This window comes from Pocillopora damicornis, chromosome 7, assembly GCF_964200805.1.
Source record: "Pocillopora damicornis chromosome 7, jaPocDami1.2, whole genome shotgun sequence".
NCBI classification, from domain to species: domain Eukaryota; kingdom Metazoa; phylum Cnidaria; class Anthozoa; order Scleractinia; family Pocilloporidae; genus Pocillopora; species Pocillopora damicornis.
The window spans coordinates 22,421,450-22,444,303 of NC_142676.1; the positions used below are offsets into that span (position 1 = coordinate 22,421,450).

A 22,854-nucleotide genomic window follows, 5' to 3' on the forward strand; every position below is an offset into this window, starting at 1 on the left:
ATTATTTTGGAGAGAAAAATCGCCAGAGAAAAGGGATCACACTGACAAAAACCACATCTCTACGCATGCGCAAATAATTGCTATGAAATCATCACAATATTACCTCGATTTCGCTTGTTCTACCTCAGGAATCCATAACTCTATGTCTTACTTCGAATTCTGTATCGGACTTAAAATAAATCGTCTCACTGTGCAGTAATGAATTGTTTTAAACAAGAGAGTTCAAGCTGCCTTTTTTTTTTGTATATAGTCGTGAACGTGCGTTTGGTACGTGCGTGTGGACCACAATGAGAACTGCTAGTTCTACCAGTTTGAGCGCGATGATATCGTGCAGAGTTGATGTTCGATAGCTTTTCCTTTAATCCAAAATAAGCTTTATACGTTGCAACTGACGCACGTCACCCGTTGTTTATCGAAGTAAACAAGTGCCACGCAAAATAAGGTTAAACTCGGTGCCTGATGCATTTTGAGGGCTTTTCTCGGTGACATTTAATTTCAAGCCTTTGTGGCAATGCATCCACAGACTGGGGGAGTTTGCAATTTTTTTTTTAATTTGAGGCGTAAAGTGAAATTTCACGACGCATAGGTTTTCGTGTCTTAATTTTTGTTTACAATGGAATATTATGTTTTGTTGCGTGTAATGGAATTAATGTCGTAACCAATCAGAAAACAGGGGCTTTCGTAAATACGTATTCTCCCTATTGAAACATATATGATTTTGGAAGGTTGAAAGCAACATTAAGTGCCATAGCATCGCATCCCATTTCGAAAATTAAGTAATAAAACCTCTTGTCACTTTAGCGAACGAAAACCGGGACAAATCTCCGACAGCCTTTAAATGCCACGGTAACTGTAATTACAAATCATTTTCTCCCGGTAGAGCAAATGCGGAAAAAAATAACAGGGTGAGGCAGAAGAAAGTCTTGCGAGGGTAATTGTAGTACACGTCACTCTAGATCTTTCCAATGGGTTTCCCAAGAGTAGATGACCAGCAAATGTCACGTGCGTGATCCGTGTTTTTTTCACTAACCCCTTTGTTATCTGTAGTGGCATCTTGTGTACCAAACTGAATCAATGTTTATTTCAGTGGCCGTAAGAGTTTCATTCTTGTAAAAGAAATACTGGTTCTTTTTCTCGCTTCTTCACATCTCCAAGCTGGGAGAAAATTGTCCTTTGCTAGCCCTTTTAAAGTGATCTTAATGCAGGCGGCAAAGTTGTTTACGTCTAAAGTCCAAACTTTTGTTTTAAAGTAAAGACAAAGAAGAGAAGAAAGGAAGTGGACAACAATATGTCTTTGAGCCGCGACTAGGCCGGGCTTAATGAAGAATATTCAGATATAAAAACCGAAAACCAGTGGCCCGTAGTTAGTAGAGATCTCACAACTTCCATCGGGAACTTTGAAACAGCTTACACAAGCTCTCGGTAATCAAATTTCAAGTCCTTCGAGCGTACAGAGCACAAGAAAAATCTATAACCTGGCAATTTATAAATGAAGTTTTCGTCCGGAGAACGATTAGATAACAAAATGACAAGAATACGCAAAAGAAGTCCATCTATTACCGAGCAGCCATCCAAGCAGATGGCAAGAATTCTGTACAACACTCTTATATGGGAGGTACAGCAAGCTAACACGGCAGAAATGGTGACGTCTTCAAATGGTGTAGACCCACAAACTCAGGACATCCCAAATCAGAGTAGACCCTTAAAAGTTATGGAAGCCAAAGAGAACTCAACGTGGCGTATAGCTTTTCACAAGCGGGACTTGAACACTCTGTGACTTTACTAAAAAAAAACTGCTTAGCCACTTTTATCTCTGCCACTTTACAGGTACCCTGGACTTTGCAGTTTGACTATGGTAAAATTGCATTACTGAGGAATCGAAAATATCCAAAATAAATGAGATTTTTGTTGCATGAGTTTACTGGTTACAAAGTTGTTTTGTTTTTCATTTCACTTCTATACTTTTAAATCACAATAACGTCAATGAACGATGAAATAAACCATTACCAAAATAATCGTGAAAAACAATCATACCAGGAAAAGCTCCAATTGAGTTAAATAAGCTAAAATATTTACAGCTTACAAGTTTCATTTTAGTGTTAAGCAACGTTCAAAAAGTACAGAAGCATCTATGTGTAATCACAAAGCAAAACATTTGTTACGCAACATATTTAAACATTACAATCTTAGAGAATGTTCGTTGAAGACGTCTCTCTAAAGTTAGTCAGGAAACTCCAACCCATGCAACTCAAGCGAAACTTTTCATGCATGCATGAGTCTTTCATGGACGAGTGAGATTTACTTTTCAAACGTTGTCCAGACAGAACGTTGTGGTACCAACAGACTGAGCTAGTCATCCTTACAAAGTAATTTTGTTCTGCAAAATTTTTTCCCTCACGTTTCCAGGCACGTGTGAATAACGAGAGTGAGCAAGCTGCGATTGGTTTTTAACACCGAAGACGGAAGCAATCCTGGGCTTATTCGACATTCATTTGAAAAATGTGCTAAAAATTCTCCTGCGAAAACTTAAACTAACCATCAATGTTGACATCTTATGGATTCAGGCTTTTTCTTAATATAGTAGACACAATTAACATAAACCAGTAGAAAACAAAAAGACGAAAGAACGAGGTAAACAATGGGTTAATGAGGCGGTGCTCTATTGTGACGCGTCCTGTGTCCTCTGCATCAAGACGGGGCCTGGATTTGCCATGTGCGTCAGCTTTTCACAAGATTATCAGTGGATGGTGACCAGATTTGGAAATCCATTTTGCGCATGTACCGTTTGGGTTTTCACGGATCGGTCACAGCTTGCTGATCGCAAGAAATGATCGAGCGCTCAAATCTAAATCTTGTGCGCTATATCTTCGTTTTGAAACTTCGTGTGCGAGTGTGTACATCATTAAAACAATTGTTTTTTTCATTATCTGATAATGGAGGAAGACAGTTCATGACGATATCACAATGTAATTGTTGATTCAAATTTAGTGGAGATGCCAGTAACTTCGAGCAATTTTTGAGAAAAATATGGGTTAAGAGCACATATCAAGCGTGTAAACAATTTCATGAAAAACTAATATATAATCTGTCACTTGACAAAGTTTCGCAGATCTATAGCGATCTTTGCCTATTACTAAAGCGGATAATTGGCTAAGATGACGTTCGGCAGGACGCCAAATAAACCATGTGTTTTATCCCATTAGACTTAAGAATCCTTAAATTTCACCAATATTTGCGAAAAACTCTTTAAAGCTAAGTTTCAAGCTTTTTTTCAAGACCAATGTTAGCAATTATTGTGAATAACGAAAAATAAAATTTTTAATCTACGTTTACATAGAAGATCAAGAAATTTTGGTGGCAACTTTTAAAAAACAGGTACAAACTTTCTGGATTTTTGGCAAGGTTTCCGCAATTTTTGCTTTCTAGTGAGCAACTTTCCTGCATTTTACAAGCATAATCGGGACAGGCCTAGGCGATACTCGCATCTTCAACGAGCTGCGCTCGCATGGGTGTTCCGACCAGTCCGTGTTTTACTAAAGCCAGGAATTATGATTACGTGAGACCAGATGATCCAGTTAAGCCTTCAGTGGTATTGTGAATTTCACGCCACTTGTTAGTTTGTACGTCATAGATTACCGACATAATCTGTAGTACAAGACGAAAATGTTGAACATGTGTTCTACATCTGTCACAAAGGTCAACAGAGAGCAATAAAACAATTCGAAACAAGTCTAATTTTGCTGTAATAGGAGAGGATAATTTTGCTGCTAGGATAGGATAACATTGACCACGAACAATTTTTTTTTCTGCAAATGATAGCAATATTTAGCATTTATTTGCATATGTTTTAACTAATTGAGCTCATGGATACCCACTATTGCAGAGAAGAAGCAGACTTTTTAGCAAATAAATCACTTTTTCAATTCCTTAATTTTTTGTACCTGTTTGTTCAGAGTAAAGGAAGACTTGTTTGTTCGAAATCAAATCTAACCATTTCTTTCGCGTCCCTGAGCTGCCGAGCCTTAAATTCGCCTCAGTCTTCATCACCGGTCCCAGTCCCTGACTCAGACTTGCGCAATCTTAGCGCCTCTGCTGTCTCAGAGCTCTAATTGTTGGGACTCTCATACTGGCTGGGTGGACCGTTTAGCAGTTGAATATTCTTTTGCCATTTAACAATTTCTCCCGGCACCTGTTTTCGATATTCGTCCTCTTCTACAACGCATTGACGAAGGTTAAGAGGTTTTCGAATTAGCAGACTTGGCTTACATAACTTAAGAAGTGGGGATTTTTTTTTTAAAAAATTAGATCTTTTGATCGGAAGAGTACCATAATATCGTGGATTTGGAAAAAATTTAGCACAACTTCATCCTGTCTGTTAGAATATAGAATAGTGAAAAGGTATTCTCTTTAATGTTGGGTCGGCCAAGTAAGGTTAGCGTTTTTTTTTTCATTTTTCATATTTTTCAATTTACACGTGAGCGATGCACTTGGTTTGAGTACAATTAGCTGCAGTCGGAAGTTTTTAAAATGAATTGAAAAAAAACTTGATAAGTAGAAAGTCTCGAGTGTATGAAATTATTTGATATCTAAGTTGTGGGAAAATCGAGCAAACGACTCAAAACGTTCCTGGAGTCGTTCCTTTCAAGGTCATAATTTGTATCCTCGTGTGACGGGCTTCATGCACGCTTTATCTTTTCTTCCCTTCGAATATAATTTTTTTAATTTCCCCAATTTAAATGGGATCAATTGTACACCGAAATTATGCAAAAATAAACGGATTGAAAAACAATACCGTATTCTCGAAATGGCGTGCGCTCATTCCCCTGATTACGTTATTTCCATGCGCAATAGGATATGCGCGGCGCAAAACGGAGGAATCACCTTAACCAAACTTTACAAAACAAATTTGAATATTCCTAGAAATCGGCGAGACGAAGAAAAAGTTGGGAAAAGGAAAGTTTTAGACTTCTCGTGCACAAAGTTTATCAAATTTAAGATATTCTGCTCGTTAACTACTTTGTTTTGAGCCTTATTAAAAGTTATACGCTTTCAAAACACTGTGACTCAATGATTGGTGAAGTTGCTTGGCATGAAAGCATTACATGTATATTGGACCTCCCAGAAAGATTCTCGATCATTCTAATGTTTGCATATGCGCAAGCATTCGACTGCTGCGACGACACAGCAGGGAAATAAGTGCGCATGCCACGATTCTTCCCTTGCAAACATAAGCTGAAAACAAGCAGTGGGAATTTTCAAAATGCCGCCATTTTGCGTTGATAGTGTTACTGCGGAAATAGGGTAATTATGTAATATCAACTGAGTTGATAACGTACGACCACCGTAAAAGGTTTTAGAGCTTACGTTTCGAGCGTTAGCCTTCCGTCAGAGCGAAGGAAAGCATTGTTTGAAATGTCAGCTCTAAAACCCTTTACAGTGGCCAATTTACTTAGCAACTCAGCTGATAATACTAAATTACCCTGTTATACTCTCCCACCGACGCAGCACCACAGTTTCTTTAGAAAATTATCCCCTTTATTCATTTACTATGGAAATATTGTCGTCCCCATTCCACAAGCATCGCACTAACTTTGCCGCTGTTTCCGCTGCGACCACCTTTTCCTGCACAGGGCGGTTGCCTATATTAGGGAAAGTTAACTATTTTCGCGCTTTGAGTTACAACTTATTTGCCGTTCATTAATGTTTTCACTTTAAATTCCACGTGTGTCACCCTAAACTGTTTACAAAAGCCTCCTTGATCAGACTTTAGTGCAATTAGCTAATGCACACTTAAAGTCAACGGCCAATCGAAAACCGAAGATAAACATAAACCTCCTTAAAGAACAAATCGCTGTAAGGTCATCGCCATGTGCAGTAATTATAGAGTCGGTATTTGCTACCGGATTGCTGTTTTTCTTGCTGCTACTCCGTGCAAAAAAAAAGATAACCACATCAAATTGGTGTCCACAGCTTCATTTTTTCTCATTTTGGACTCTACATTGCCGTTTTGCGTTCTATCAGCGGTTATCAGCCCTCGTCGTCTCAATTATTTCAACTGTTGGCGGGTTTAATTTGTTTTCACGGATCGTTCGTATAATGGCCTCACTGTTTCAAAGTTCTTTATAATATTCATACTTTCTGTTTGTAGCAATCCTTTTTGCTATTTAATAAAAACACCAGGCGACCATAAAGAAACACTGCTTTTCATCAAATTTTTTTTGTTACCAACTTTTTCTTTCTCTCACCACCTTGTTTGTGGAGGTCCTCTATCCAACGCCGACGACAACTTCGCAGCATAAACAGCTTGAAAGGGTTAATGTTGAACACTGAATTTCAAACGTCTACCAAGCAAATTTCGCTGGATACACAACGCGCATCAAAACGGGCATCAAAAAAGGGCACATTTAAAACAGTTAAACAGTTGATGTTGATAATTGGCTTCAGTTCAGTAAACAACCTCAGTGGATTCTCACGAAATCGCTAATTCTGTTTAAGACAAGATATTTCGCAGTTCAAACAAAATACGAAACGAAGCTTAAGTCGACAGCGTAAATTTCGTCTCGAAAAACACGCGAATTAGACTTCTAGGTTATTCTTTCATATTTCTTTTCACTCAGTGTTCGCCAAGTAATTTAAGTATTCACTTATGTTTCTACGCACAAACTGCGCGTCCTTTTGGAAAGGGCTGACTGTAAATTAGTATCACTCCATTGCAATTATATTAGAAATACCTTGTGTGGTTTTATTTTTACTGTAAGTCTGTTTTTTTAACTAAGCAAACGATAAGAAGAAGCAAATAGAAGGGCTTTTCGTGAGGGCAGATGCAAAGCTGTCTCGCTTTTAGAAATGACTGCCCACTGTTTCTAAAATTGTCTATCCGGTTGCAACATCTGATTTCAAACTAATTTGCAACCCATTAATGGTTTTACTCAAGTGCTTTTACTTGTTTTACTATTTACACAAGGATCTCGAACAAACTCGAGTTCAATTATGCAAATGTGAAACTCGTGTGAAGGTCGATTAACATACGAAACTCGTAACACAAACACGACTTCAAAACTGAAAGAAGAACCCACATTTTGAAAGTCTTTTATAGTTTTCGACTCTTTTATTCCTTGTTTCAACTTTTGTTTGTTTTGTTTTTAACTACCTTACGTGCAGCGTTCGTAACTTGCGCCAACCATCGAACCCTTTTAGTGAAAAAATATCCAATTGTTTCCGTTCGAATAAAGTAAACATTCGTAAAATCGTGCTGGGAAACAAGAATAGCAAATGAAATGAATGACCGTTTATTGGGGATATAGTTTCACATTAGCAGAAAGTTAGCGAAGTTAACCACTTTGAACTCAAACTACCGTTGCGACTGATTCAACTTTCCCCTTTGATGTTTTGAAGAGAGACCAAAGCAAGGTCGTAACTTTTATTTTAAGATGGATGGCCGCGTGAATTGTCTTGTGACAAATTGTACCTGTTATTTTAGTTTCCTGTTACTTTGCGGTTGACACTGTTAGTCATCAATCCCAGAAAATTAGTTTAAAAACAAGATCACGTCGCCGTGGAAATTCGCGAACCCGTTGGTTCCAAGTACTTGAGTTTGAGGGTTTTTTATCGGGTTTTGTTGTTCTTGGGAATTAGTGTCAATCGTTTCATGTTCAAAATCCTTGTAACCACAAATTTCATAACCCAGATCTTGACATCTGAATTCATTGTTACAAGTAAAAGTGTCCAGAGGAAGATTGCTAAAGTCATATTGATTTCAGCCCACGAAACTCCAAAACCCAGTGAGAGTTCTTTGCCAGCCACAGTTCTCCATGTTTTTATGTCACTACGTTATCCAACAATTGGATTAGTTTTGAATTGTACCGACCAAGAAAGCTAATTAACTCCTTGAGGCGCACAACATATGACTTTTTTATCGTATGATAAGGTATCAATGTATCTATGTACAGATGTTTGAAAGATCCATAAGACAATATGCGAAATTACACCCAGCGGTGTTTTCCTTCCCTTTCCTTCAACGAGAGTTTGCTTCTTAAAGAATGTCGCAATGAACTCTTATTAACTTCACACTATGTTGTAGCGCTGAGATCTATCCAGCGGAATTTTCTATTCAAAGATGGAAATTGAACTTGACACATTCGCCAAAAGAGCAGGCATATTACAAACTTGTTCCACATCGGGAAAACACATTTGAACACGTCAAGGTTTGTTAACCCAAGCTCACCGTCTGCACGGGTTGAAAGTTTCCAATCGAAGTTAAATTAATCCTCCCAGAACTTCGGTGATTCTGGTCTAGGACACGAGGGACGTTCGGGAAGGTAAGAATAGGGACTAACGGGTATTTCAAGGGGTGGCAAAGTTCGTCCATGTCTTTGTCGTTCGTGTTTGGAGTAGCACGAACTTTGCTCTCCTTTCCGCGTGAACGGGGGAATGTAGAACTCTTTTGAAGACGAAGGAGGTTGAGAATTACTGTTCACGTCTGGTTTTGATGACCATAAATATTTTGAGTCATTAACCAACTCCTTGCTATGCCCAATATCGGAATTGGAGAAGCCAGTTTCATTCTCAAATGTTTGTGTCAGGAATGCTCCATTTGTTCTGTCGCAACTTGTAATTTGTTGTGTCTCGGTGTTGTTACCACTGCCTCCTATTGCGGGTAAAGGAGTCCTCTGATGAATTTGCGGCGCCGAGAACCGATCATTAAACTCCTTTTCTCGTCGAAGCAATTTTAGCAAAGCCTCAGCTTCGGCATCTTTAACTTTACCTCGCATGGGAATTTTTGCGCTCTCCATGACAATGCTCTGCTTAATCGATCTTCAACGTCTTGAACGTTACCCGGCTTTCAGACGCTAAGCGGGTCTTATTGAGTTTTAAACTGTCGTCTTTTTTGAAATTCAAAATCCCATCCTTGTCGCTTGAATTTGACGGCAAGGATTTCACAAGCGCTTGCTAATCACGGACTCTCCGCGATGAATGCTGGCAACGGCAGGTAAATTGAATCAACAATCTTAAGAAAACATCGGGATTTGACTGTTAAACGCGCACGCCATTGATCTCTGACAACAGCTGTCATCTACGCCTCGCCATTGGCGAACCCTAATTGTGTGTTTTAGTCGCAATTAATATTCCTGTTCGAAGCCCTCCACAATAGGGGCGAAAAATAGCCTTTTTAATGAAAACGCGCAGAAAATGTCAACAGAGCGAAAGTTTCCGCCTAAATCCTTTCTTTTCACCATTGTCTCGCTCTATGTTGGCTGTCAAGGTTAGATTGACAAACGCCGCTCTGTACTGAGTCAACAGATTAAAAAAGTATTACTTTTTCTGACAAAATCTGAAGTAACTTCGCATGTTGGGTATTTTAGCTTCACGCTGAGGACAGTGTATGTAGTAACACGAGCATATTGAAACAACTGTCTCCCAGAGAGAAGAGGGAATAGCGAAAAAAGGAGCAAAAATTCGTCATTTAATAGGAGGTAAGTTTGAGTATATATTTCTTTCACTGAGGTCGATTAATTTAAGTTAACATTCACCAGAGAGACCCGAAATTTGGAAACACACAGCGTCTCTAAGGTTTCGAAACTTTATAAATCTAAAGCGGGCAAGGTCCACTTCATAATAATCTCCACGGCTAAGTAACAATTATTAATCGCCTGTTCTCATAATATGAACCTGTCACCAATAATCTGCGTTAATTCCTGGAAGGTAAAGCTCAGTCATCGCAATATTACTTGTTACAGTGAACAGAGTCAGTTGCATTGTTTTGGATGACAGTAAAAATCTCTTACTTTGCTTCTTGTCAGAGAAGATCTTGACGTGATCTGCTCACAGTGTAGGCTAGGACATTGAAATTGCATTTCGCTATAGCGACCCGACTAATAAGAAGGGCTTTGCAGGTACAACTGCCGACCGAAATACAACGATATCAGTTCACAGTGAATCTCAGCGACATCATTTTAAGCCCTTTTTGATCCAACCATGAGATCAAAGGTTTATGCCCGTTTACTTTACCAGATCATCTCAAGTTCTAACACGTATAGATAATATCGATAAAAGAAAAGATTGTGAAGATGGCCGACGTAATAAGTTCTTATTTCATTTTTCATTACCACATAAATGATAAAATAGGAATCGCAAACCAAAGGAAATAAATCTAGAAATAAAGAAATTATTTATAAACGATTGGATATAACAGAGAAATTTAGCTAAAATGGCCCACGAGCGCTAGTATCTTATTAAAACGCATATCAAAAACATTAAATATTGAGATAAAAAATTAAAAAAAAACGTTAAATATGAGTAACTTAAAAATACTTTTTAAAAATTATATAAAATTTAAACTTCTTGCTGCCGTTATTTCGGCCTTTATTGCATTCTTTTAAAACGTGCTAATGAATTTTAGAGTTAATAATTTCCAACGAAGGTAAGCCATTGTTTTGATCTAAGTCGTGTGAGCAATTAACTGTAAGACAAAGACGGTGATTCAAGGGAGTGCTTCGAGAGCTTCGACAATTAATTTTGAACAAAAGAGCTGAGGTATTGATTTATAAAAGGTTGCATTTGACCCCAATACGTGCGAAAGACAAGTCAAGATTCTAGACGTGAGTTTGAATAATGCTAAATTAAAAACTCAATGTTATCTTGTCAATCGACTTCGCGTGTATGTTCACAACAGTTGTGATTTCAATTAACTTTCACAGTTTTCAATTTCCGTCTGGGAAAGCAATTAAAAACTCTACTTGTGGGACAAACACAGCAAGCTGTGGGAAGAGGCCAAAGCATTCAAAAGAAAGAAAAACTTCCGTCTATTTCAGAGATTTAGTAATGCAATTTAGATTCTAGTACTTGAAACAGAGCGTGATTTTTTTCCAGGCAAGCCTCTTCAGTTAAATTAAAGAGTGACCCACATTGTCGTAAAAGCAAAAACATTTTCAAGGAACAATACACAATTATTCTTACTACCGAGTTTTAGATACTTTTTTTAAAAAAATTTCCCAACGGCTACCAAACTCACTGCAAAATCAAAAAGGCCGGATTGGGAAGTTTAAATTTCATAAAAACTAGTGGTGTTGTATCAACGTAGTCTTCATGTTGATGCATGTGGGAGCCGCATTAAAATTTTTTCACGCTGTCGCTGATTGTTTGGTGAGGCAAAATTACAGTATTACCTGACAAACTTGGCGGCGAAGGATGCAATGTTTCCTATCAAAACACTGCTGTGAATTTGGTTAATACTGGTAAGGTCACCAGCAGAGCGTAATTTTGTTGAACTTAACTTATTAAAAGCAATGGAATACACATTTCAGTTAAAATTTCTTGCTGCTGTTGTTATTTCAGCCAATTCAATTTCTTTGCCTGATATTATTTTGTTGTTGTTCGTGATTGCCGTAGTGACAGCATACCTGCCAACTTAGTAGTGATCATTTGGCGAAATTTCACGACTGATCGCAGAAAATACACGAAAAGATATCGTGATGATGGATTACTCGGCAACGAATGCAAAGTTACGATTTATCAGAAGCCCCCTACAAAAATCGACCTTGTTCCAAGTAACGCTTTTTTATTGTTTCAAAATTAGTTTCCTGCATATTCATTGGTTTATGCGGAAACACTTTCTCAACACCCAGGATCACTCCGATTCACAGACAATTTCATTTGATTAAAATTGAAGACTAGCTAACGCTGACGTTGAGTTGATTAAGCTGGACCTCACGCGCGCTATTACAGCTTATTTTGCGGAAACAGTTTACGGAGAAGTGACCGTTTCGTCAAACTGAAAGATCTGTCAAAGAAATATGAAAGCTAGGAGGTTGAACTCTGTGTAAATTTTCGTTTTGTGCTCCGCTTTTGCGTTTCCTAAGATTAAAAATGCAAATTAAAGTATGTGGTGAGTAGAGGTAAGGTTATTGTCAACAAATCTGAATAAATTTCTCATCATAATTTTCTCGCATCGTTAAAAAAGTTCTGAATTTATCCAAGGCAGAATTTTAACTGACTTCGCAAACTTCTGACATCTGTTTTCGATCATACGGCATAACTTTTACTGCCTTGTAAACGTGAGAAAAAATTCCAGTGGGGAGTTTGTCAAAACAAGTTGCCAGGGGGTTCAGTGTCGCATTACAATTGGGTCGGCGGCATTCATACCCGGGTTATAGAGGTGCGAAAACGTTGAATCTCAACTGAGGTAAAAAAATTAACATCGAACTCAAAATCGAACACAAAATGAGAATTCTCAAAAAGATAAATGCTCGTCACTGTGAGATTTACCATTCTGCAAACGAATGTAGTTGTAAAGAGAAGATGGTGGGACCATTCCCGTTATTGTCTTTTGGTTTACAGCTCCCGGATAACAAGAAAACTCGATAAAAATATCAGCATAGTATACGTAACATAACGTTCAGCAGACAACTTAAAGAGTGACAGACAGTTTCGAATGGTTCCAAATATGACTTCCAAGAAAATACATTTTAAAAGCAGACAGTGCGAAAAAAAAAACTGGCTGACTTTGAATATGATGCGCGGCGAGTTGTCAATACTGAAAAAAAATGTTCCCGAAAACCATTGTTCTATTAGCTTTGAAGTGTGTAACTTTTTAAGGCGGTTTCCTTGGCTACCCCCACTGTTACCTGCATAGTGATATCTATCCGAAAAGCAATCTACTTTGTTGACAGTATTCTTAATTCAACCATCCGAACAAACAGAAAAGGGAAGTGTTAACAAGTCAGGGTAGGAAGTGACACCAGTACGACAACCTAACACTAAGGTGTGTCATAGAGGAAATAATTAAAATTAAATTTTGAATTTCCCCACATGCACTCGTTATCTGTAGAAAAAAAATTTCACAAGTGAAAAGGTAAAACGTTTATAATAGAGACTTGAAATACTTTGGGAAACAAATACGCGATCACTTTTTTGTTTCAAAGAAATTCGAAATATTTACTTCATTGTATCCCACCGCAAACGCCCGCAAAATTGTAATGAAGTTGCAACAAATCTTACGCGGTATCCCAACAAAGGGATTAACTTTAATCACATAGTGCAGGTGTACATCAGAGGCGGTAAACTTTGTTTAATCGCGCCCATTGAAAAACATCGCACGGGAAAATGCAAATAAGCTAGAAAAGAGAAAGAGAGCATGCGTAACTTCACGCAGGCCTGTCAATCCGACTGTCAATCATGTAATCCCCCGTGTACGCAGTGTTCGAAAGTATTGTTTCTTGTGCAGACAACCGAAACGTAGCGCTTTTCATCGAAGAAGAATAGACGTAATTAGTGGCGTTATCTTGATTAGGTTATATTGTTTAAAAATCGGTCAGATGTAAAATTAAATTACCTTTCAAATGCCGGGTTTTCAATTTGTGTTAAGACTCAAATGCGGCAGATTTGCGAGGTTCGACCATCAACTTCGCCAAGAAAGCAAAACATCACAGAAATATTCCTTTTAGTAAAATTTCCGTACTGCCCCATACTATCGTAAAACAAATCTGCTTTCCCAATGGTAAAGTATTGTTTTTGTCACTCTATCCAAGAACTGAACGTATAATGTAGTGTGGGGCTGTGCGGAATTTTACCTTCCTTTTTGGCCCGTTATTGCCGTCAGTTTCAGATAACACGTCGGTAGTCTAATTACTTTTCGAAAAGCTTAAGTATACGTTGTAGATTCCCGCTCCACGTAGGTGCACGCTCACGCTCATAAGCTTACGGATGAACACTTCACGCTCTTTTGATATGCAAACGCGGCCCTCGCTCTTTACCGACGAAAAGAGCATTTCGTCACTTTGAAACAATGCTAATTGCTCCAATTGTATCTCCATTGTCTCTAAACGGACGCAAAGCGAAATTTTACAACTCCCGTTTGGGAATTTGTCAATTCAGATCTAAAGCGACCGAAGTTGGCGGTGAGCGTTTGCAACCTCATTCCCAGGTCATTGCGCCCGCAAAGCATATGGGTACCCCACTTTTCTCGGGCGACGCTTTTCAATGGGTGCGATTCCGTAATGACCGAGAATTGTCTACATGGACGACAATCAAGAAAGCTTGCTCGGAAATCTAGTAATTTTTGGAGGACTTTCACGGCTATCCGATAAAAGAGTCATGCTACCATTGTGAGTATCAAAAATTTCGTTCTTACAGTTTCTAAATGCGTTTGCGAGGCGAAAATGAACGAATCCATTGTTACCGACATGCGAGTCCAAATCTGTAAAGAAATCGAAGACGTGCAGCTGGCTTCATGCACAGTTGCAAAATAAGGCTGTTGTTTAGCGATGCAAAACTTAAGTAATGGACAAGTGACTGACAATTTCCCATTAAGTCATTCAAGCGCTCGCGATAAAATGAAATCAAATCTGGTAAGCCTTTCTTAATGGTTGTTACGTGCTATCATGGACGAGTGAGTAACCATTTCCCATATATAACTCTTTCAAACATTCGCTATACAATTAGTCAAATTATTACCAGGCAAGGTAGTCTTGAGGTAAATCTGAGCGTACTGATTGGTTCATGTTCGGTCTGTTTTTTGGCATACGGACCGTTTTCAAGGAAACGGTCCTGTGCTGTGTATTTTTGGTCGCAAAAGCCTGAATATACTATAAACAAGTTTGGTCCGAGTGCCATATATTACTACTTACTAACCTCGCTTGCTCGATTCGTACAAGGGAAAGTTGACCCTCGGTCGCTTCTGTAAGGACCTAGCTCCGCTCGGTCCGTACTGCCAAGAACTTCGGGACGATATTCCCCAGTAGGGCCCTCACGCTCGGTTAGTAAGAAGTTAATCAAAGCCAGTTTCAACGGTGTAAGAGTTATGTTCTGGACGCCAGATATTATTTCCTTTAACTGATTCAAGTACGCGATACACGATGTCACAATGAATTGACGAAGCATTTACACCTGAGCCCACTTTCCTTTCGGTCAGCATCAATAGATCGACCACACTAAACTACGCTTTATGGAAGTTCAGTTTTCGAAATTGAAACAGCCTATAATTTTATAGAAGTTAAATAAGCCTTCTCTTGGAGGCAAAAGAGGGGTGAATCGTGACGATATGAGGGGTAACGTACTGAATTTATTAGCAACTGATGATAAGGAAATATTTTACAATTTTGGAATAATATATGGCCTTTTCAGTGTAAAAATGAAAAAATTTATTTCTAGCACAACAATTCCTTACTAATTTTGAGTTGCAATGGAGAGGAATAAAACAAATTTTAGTAGCGAGAAGTTTCAATTTTGCTCTGTCTTTCGGTTGTATAGGTAATGTCCAAAAGCAGATGAAATACTCTTGATAATGTCTGAACTATTTGGTTGATAAAGTTATTAGAGACTACATTCATAATTCCTCCGCGTGAAAAGAAACGTTATTCCTATACAATTTTCATGAGGCTGATTAAATAACGCTGTTAAATTTAGCCGCTATAAAATGCCTTTTATCAAATTATCATACCAGTTGTCAAAACATTACTAATTGCTATTTTCCAGCATACTCAATTATAATTTCATCCACCTGTGATGAAACCGTGTCTGCCTTTTTTTTGTAATCCTTTATTATATATTCCTTTTTTCAACCTTAAAAAGGAGCAGCATGAGTAGTTTTTGTTATTGGTTTGGCGCCAAGAAGTCACCGAATGAAAGATGGCCCATTAGGGAGGCTCTTATTTCCTCTCTTCATTTATAAACATAGGTCTGAATTAATGGATTTTCCACTACTAATGACCTCTTCTGACGTCTAGAACATACGAGTTAATGTTTTTATACTCGACACGGAAAATACAACATGAATTATTTAACGATAGATTGGTCTTAGCGAATGAATAAATTCTCTCAGGAGGTTTTATTTATGTCCACTGAAACATAGTTCTCTTGGAATTGTTTAAGGTAAGCTGAGGAATTTCTTGAATTTACTTTTATTTCAATACTTTGCCACACATACTTTATCTTACTGATTAGAAGTTAAGATGTTTCATTGACAAAGAAATAATAGTTTTTTTCGTCAATAGTGTCTCTAAGATGCCACATTCATTTTTACAAGAAATTGAACAGTGTATTCGTCGACTTTTTGCGTTATGTATAACGGCCTCGAGATAAAAAAAGGGACAATTTTCAGAAAAATTAGAGCACCGGTCAAGGTGGTTTTTCAGGCTCGAAACATCGACCTAAAAAACGTATTTTAAGAGCTTTCCGTGCCACAGACATCAACGCATACCATAAGGTATACATTTGCATTCTATAATAACGGGAACATATCTAGTTAGCTATTGCGCTTTATACGATTTAAACTCTGGACTAAGAAAAACGTAATTGTTTCACTAAATGTATTCTCTTTCTTTTCAAACAAATGTTAAATCTCAAAAGCGATTTCTCTTCAAAAAAAAGAAAGAAAATGAATTGGTTCCTTCCTCCATGATATGTAAACTCATTGTCTATTATTCAAATAACCTTTCTTGTTTTTAAATTTCACTCAATATTAGTGGCTTAGGTTTACATTTAAAACGAAAAGATTCATAAATTTTCCGTTTGAAAGAGGATTTAAAACAATCCACCCCTTGTCTATGCCACTATCACTATTTTGACTTTGTGGTAACCACCGCGCATGGGTGGCCTCTTGGGGAACAAACTAAATTCTGCCGGCCACTGCTGTTCGTTATAATCCATTCTGCAAACGAACGTAGTTGTAAATTTAAGCAAGAGAAAAATATGGGCACCGCGCACGTTCACTCATTAACCGCAGGCTCCCACTTAATGACCGACAGCGAATTTTATCCTAAGTGAGAGTAAAAAAATATCACCATTTTTCAGCAGGGATTTTCGTGCTTTGAATTACGATTGGACAATCTAAATACCCTTGAAAGTACACTTAAATGATTCCAATCGAAAAACTTAGCCTAAAGCTATGTTTTTCCAGAAGATAGACTAAATAAGCGGCATGCAACTATCTGAAAATCTAAATTAAACGAAAGACTGCGGTAAGGCTTACCCGATGTTAAAAGAACAGAAAAGTTACCAAAAGATATCTCAAAAAAACTATTGTAAATATTTTATATCTATGCAACTTTGACAAAAACCAATAATTTGAACATTGGGAAAAAAATAACCTGCAGCAGTTATGATAACAGGTCTTCTTGTGAACAAATTAATTTTCTTTATTCTACGATACACTTAACTTTCAGAAGGTACTTCAGTTCAACGCCTTTCTGTGTATTTCTTGGCAGGCGATAAAATGGCGTATTGACCAAAATTTGTAAAAAAAAAAAGTTGTTGACCAAAGTTTAATTACAAACTCGACTCTATCTCGTACAACATTTTAGCTCATGAGTGCTGGTAATGTTGTGTGTATTCTCCTCACGGATGTATTCAGATCTCTAAAGCAACCCCAGGGGCGATGTACGCAATCTTTGAATATCTCACTTTTCTGCTTTTTTTAATAGTTTCCAGAACCAACGCTTCAGTTACGTGTAAGCTATCAAATTGGCAAAAAGAAGTTGAATCTTGAGCGCTTAATACCGTGGAAACAAAAGAAACTTCAAAACAACTAACAATGAAATAGTTTTTGTTTGACTGTAGATGTAGTTCGAAGCCAATCCTGCTTAACTGAGGCTCTTTCTAGAGGTGCGTATACAAACTCGGGAGTCAGACCTTGATATCAGATAGTGCCGGAAAGCCTTTGTACAGTATTCATACTAAACTTTCAATTCGAGATTAAAATAGTCGCCGATTCTTGGAGTGTCTTCCGAAATTTTTAAGTGGAAGCAGCGGAGTTGCGAAGCTGGCGACGGAACGTTATGAAAATTTTCCCAACACGCTGCTCCATCTAATTGTTGATTTACTCAGTCTATTGAAGGTAAGGAGTCCACTAGTTTGTTTTGCTTTTCTTTTTTAACCTTGCCAACGGGAAATATATCAATGTCCTGTGGAGAAGTTCTATTTCGCAATAACCTCGAACCTTCCAGAAAAGTTGTTCAACATACAGCGCGACGGTAAAATTATGTGACGGAAGTGCCTTAGCAGGGGTTTTTTTAACTAATTTTTAGCAAATTTTATTTTAAAACACATATACATTTACCACTTTTGCGAAACTTGTCAGAGGGGAAAGACAATCCATTCAGACATAAAGTGAAATTGGATCCTTCTCAAATGCATTTCTTTCCGGAAACATGATCATTTTCTGAGAATTCAGTCTTTCACGGCAGGTTCTATTTTTATTCAAGCGAAATCTCGTCAGAAATTCACACAAGGAATGAATTTAAAAAATTTTAAAATCTTCAGGATAAACAAAGCGTTTATGGTAATCCAGTAATTGCTCCCAAAATATATGATTTTAGTTGATGCGATTTTAAAGAAGCAGAAAATTACATGCCAGATGACAAAACTATGCATGGGAAACTTGTCCTTTAAAATTAACGGTTTTCAAATCTACTTTTCCAACTACCTTATCCCTTTCATGAACTTAATTAATGGTTAGAGGCTATACTAACCATCAAACAATCAATCGAGAAATACAAAATTTGTGTAGCTGCGTAAGTTGTTTACAATAGCTGACACAAACTTGACATAAGAGAGAAATTGAATTTTGCAAATCTCTCACATCACATAAGTATCTTGCCTTTGAGCGCTCGAAAACAGTACAAATCAGCGCCAGGTCCCACTTTATTTTCACCCCCGATGGTGATAACAAAACTCTTTTGCAGCTATCGAAAAGCTAAAAATTTGATCAAATTTTGAGTTCTGTGAGGAAAAAGCGGCGACTCATTGTTTTGTCGCTATGGTTACAAGTAAGAAAAACAGTGTGGCGCCTTTCCTGCACCTGTCCGCAGTATGCTTGTTTTTGAAAACATTGCGGGGATCCCTTAAAGAAGCGCATACATCGAAGGAGTCATTCCATTATGATATCTAGCGGCAGAAATGTCGTCTTTTATCAGTAAGTGCTTATGATGGTAAAAGGGGAATCCTATCCAGAGTCAAGTTGATCAGTCTCGATCATAATAGCATACAGCGTTGAACATGGTGAGTTTTTTTGCACCTAATTAACGTGACAAAGAATGCAGCGTAAATGAAAAACTAATTGCCATAGACACACAAAAGTCGATTCGCCAGCAAGGATATGTAACATTCAAGAGACGCTTTTCACAGCAACTAAAACTACACATTTCGAATTCGGTCACGTAGCCGCGGATTTCTTGTGTTAATAAAACCGGTGCTCGAGATCCTCTTCGAAATGTCACCATCACGTTTTTAATTCATCCGCCAATTTCGTCTTCAGAAGCATAAGCTTAACTTGACAGGTATTTTCTGAGGTTATAATTGCCTTCATTTTCAACTTGTCTTTGGGCCATACAGAAACATGATGGCAAGGTTATAGTCTATAAGACAGTTTTACACAGAACGAAGAAAACATGTTTTTTACTTTGTGTTCTTCGGTATCTTTAACTGACACTTATTTTGAAAATATGGAAATTGGTTCAGTAGTTCCTTATTTTTTATTTCACGAGAAAATATTAGTGTTAATTGCCGGCGTAAGGTTGTCAATATTTCAACCATCTTGACATTAAAAAGATTTTTCCTTTCACAGGCTAAAGAACGACATGAATAAAATTTACTGGTAATGAGTGATAAAACAAAACGGATGAAGGATGGAAAATACAACTGATAACTATCGTAGAATTCCACCGCGGAGCAAATTTAATGACGAAGAATCAACTGCAGTGTTAAGGCTGATTATTGAGCAAGAAAGACTGCTTAAAACTCCAGCAAATCCGGTTCTGAATATTAACAGTGACAAGCTGAAAAGACTCCCTCCACTGAATGGCAAAATGCTGGATTCTTTGGATCAATTTGACCCACACAGGAGCCAGCGAAAACACAGGCCGGGGGACGACATTGTTCTGAGCAGGCCGACGCTTTTGAAAGGAAAGGAATGTCGTGCGCTCGAGGAACCTGCATCACTCGGCGGCAAGCCAAAAGTTCCAGACATATACAGCACGCCAAAAATCGCTCGGCCTCGAGATCGCGAGAGGCCACGCGCGTCGTACGGACGTGTAGCTCCGAGTCGTAGCAGTAGCACGGAAACGAACCCGCGCATCCGCTCGAGAAGCACGGGGGAATGTAACGAGTTGATTTTTTCGGCGACTGAGGACGCTTTGGAAAGACCGACAAATTCTACTCCATTAGAAAACGAAGATGACTTTAAAAATGATCAAGAATTTGCATCCAGAACTTCATGTAGCCAAAGCGAATGTTATGATAGTGACGAAGATAAGGTAAACGCAGAGCGAGTCTACGCTTCTTACATCAATTAAAAGATGCAAAATGCGGTTCTCTTAATCATGGAGCAGACACCATGCGAACGGAATGATTTTAGGGTTGGTTTCACTTTGCCTCCTTTTAACCTGGTGACAAACTATCATGAGTAAGCGAATATATTGGCATAGTGGAGGACACAGATTCGGATTGGAAAGTGAACTAACGCCAAGTCTGATGTCGAAAAAAGTTCAGAAAAACCGTCTCGCTAGTACATTTAAGAATCAATATAGCCTCTAAAGCTAAACTTAAAATATTTCGGAGCCAGAGATGGCAATACATAAAAAAGGACCATGTCTTCAATTAGCTAAGATATCTTTTTCTCGATGTGACAAGTTTTACAAACCAACCGCTCGTGATTCAAAAAATTGTAATTTCTGGGTACAACCTCTATATCCCGCAGTTCGTAATTATTTTTGTTATTTCCAAAGCAAATAAAGTTTATAGGAGATACTCCAGACAGTTTCGGCTTGCTAGAGGATGCAATTAAAAAGGGGAGTCAAATGCGGATACTTTCGCCTGTGCCGGTAGGCATTCTGGCGGATATTGAGAAAAATAAGCTTTTTCCCTTTGGTCCGCTTTAGATGAGATATCACAAATTAATTCACAATCATGACAAAGGTGGAACTCTGCAGGAAAGAACTGCAACCTCCCCTGTCGCTGAAGAACAATTTAATGCCTCTCATTATTATGACAACCGCGAAACAACAAAGATTGAAAGCGAGACAGAAACTTTAATCTGTAAGCTGGTCCAGCTTGGCGCTTCAACACAGTCAGCGTGCGCCATTAAAATCTATTCTTACATTTTACCTCTTGTATTAAATATATTCCTTTAGCGGGGAGGACTAAAATATTTACATGAGGAACTTACAAAAGGGCTGCAGAAAATTTCATAAGAGAGGTATATGAATGCAAAAATACGCCCGTAAGTAACTTAAAATGAAAATAAATGAAAAATCATGTTTAATGTATTTGGTTCATTTTGTTTTTTATCCAAACAAGTCACAACAATATCACAACAAACCCCTTTGAAATGCTTCAAGCTAAAACCATGGCATATTTAAACGAATGGCGCTTAAATTCTCGGGCTATTTTGAAATTTCAACGTTTTCAAAGCAAAATAATTAAAAAAGCTCGACAAAAATACGATATTTTTGATAAGAAACTTAATTCGAAAAGTCCAATATCTTAAAGGAAATAGTTCAGCTTATTATCAGGTAAAACTGATCATAGAAACTCTTTAATTTTCTTATTTGATATATTATCTGTGTACTCAAAATTTACCACTTGACGTTAAAGATACTTAAACAATTAGCTCGGTAGTCCATTTTTGCTGCAATGCGTTCACAATATTAAAAAAAGCTAATCTTTGTAGAGCGCTTTCAGAACGCTACTCGCACTGTCATTAACATCTCGTACCACTCATAGCACGTATTTGAATTTCGCGACCTCCCCATTTTCTCCGCACTTTCTAGAATCTGATTGATTTGTGGTCGGAATGCTTTATTCAACCCGCCCTAGGCGATAATTAAACAAACCGTAACATTCCCTGTATTGTGTGAGGTTCGTATTACGTTCAACGCTTTTTCCAGTAACGCACGTTCACGCTGATTCAGAACGTTCCACGAATCGACACGGATATGTGTGTAAGGACACGTGGATGCGGAAAGTCACCGCAAAGAGTGTCGTTGAAACAGTTCGTGAAACAAACCGCAAGAACAGCTGCTTCAATGAACATTTTCCCTTCCCATTGTTCTGTTATCTTAACATCAATCATCGACGGCAAATGACCAATTTAGGTTACCACCTATCGAAATATTCATATCAAGCTGAACAGCCTCCAGATCATAATCTCGTTCGACGAAGCCAAATTGAACGCAAACGTCACTTAAGTCTATAAAAGCTGTGAGGAACATGAGCTATAAGCACAGTAAGAATACATCAATATGTGCTCCGGTAAAGAAATGACAGTCTGAAGAAAATACATAAATTGAGATTTGTTTTTATATCAGAGTTTCGGAACATTAATTTAAATGATTGGTTCAAAGGTAGGGCAACAACCAAAAGGATTTTTCACATGGAGAATTGCCAAAAATTAGGTGTAAAGATAGAACCAAAATAAAATAATTTCCATATTCCGCCTTAAGGGAACAAGGCCATGCATATGGAAAAAATTAATGTACCGAAATCTATCATCGACGTAAACAAACTTTTATCGCGCCACCAGTGCAGAAAACTAATTATCATAACAATCCCTGATGGAAAGCAAAAATTATTTGAAGTCTTGTTTTCCTTTTGCTGAATTAAAGAGAGTGATGTGTTAGGATAATTTCCTAAATCCTCACCTTTCTTTATAGAAAACGCCCATTTAAACCTTTTTCAAATTGGTTACAATCGATTTTTAGCACTTGCATCGTGCACTTTGCAAATGAAAATACATAAACTCATTTATAACAAGGCAAAGTAAAATAATTTAACTTCTTGCTGTGGCAACGTAAGATTTGGTCAAAATCTCAGTTAGAAAAGTGAGCTATATTTGTCATTTTATCCCTGAGTTAAGACTTGGCA

General features: G+C 37.9%; 2 protein-coding genes across 10 annotated transcripts; one reads left to right on the plus strand and one right to left on the minus strand.

Moving 5' to 3' along the window:
• Window positions 1–6,719: 6,719 nt before the first annotated feature.
• Window positions 6,720–9,408, minus strand: LOC113672075 (uncharacterized). Its single transcript, XM_027188351.2, has one exon. The coding sequence runs from the start codon at window positions 8,790–8,792 to the stop codon at window positions 8,262–8,264; it is 531 nt and encodes a 176-aa protein (XP_027044152.2). The 5' UTR covers window positions 8,793–9,408; the 3' UTR covers window positions 6,720–8,261.
• Window positions 7,985–21,257, plus strand: LOC113672074 (uncharacterized). 9 transcript variants are annotated; one of them, XM_089212748.1, is made up of 2 exons: window positions 7,985–8,318; window positions 19,559–21,257. In XM_089212748.1, exon 2 carries the CDS (start codon window positions 19,620–19,622, stop codon window positions 20,283–20,285), a length of 666 nt encoding a protein of 221 aa, XP_089068874.1. In that variant the 5' UTR covers window positions 7,985–8,318; window positions 19,559–19,619; the 3' UTR covers window positions 20,286–21,257. The 9 variants fall into 9 exon arrangements, with proteins under 9 accessions (XP_089068874.1, XP_027044149.2, XP_089068871.1 ...); XM_027188348.2 differs by lacking the exon at window positions 7,985–8,318 and adding an exon at window positions 9,363–9,473; XM_089212745.1 differs by lacking the exon at window positions 7,985–8,318 and adding an exon at window positions 13,954–14,102.
• Window positions 21,258–22,854: the final 1,597 nt, after the last annotated feature.

Bases quoted from the DNA above. Each gene is read 5' to 3' on its own strand.
- LOC113672075 (XM_027188351.2), bottom strand. From the start codon at position 8,792: ATGGAGAGCGCAAAAATTCCCATGCGAGGTAAAGTTAAAGATGCCGAA.
- LOC113672074 (XM_089212748.1), top strand. From the start codon at position 19,620: ATGGAAAATACAACTGATAACTATCGTAGAATTCCACCGCGGAGCAAA.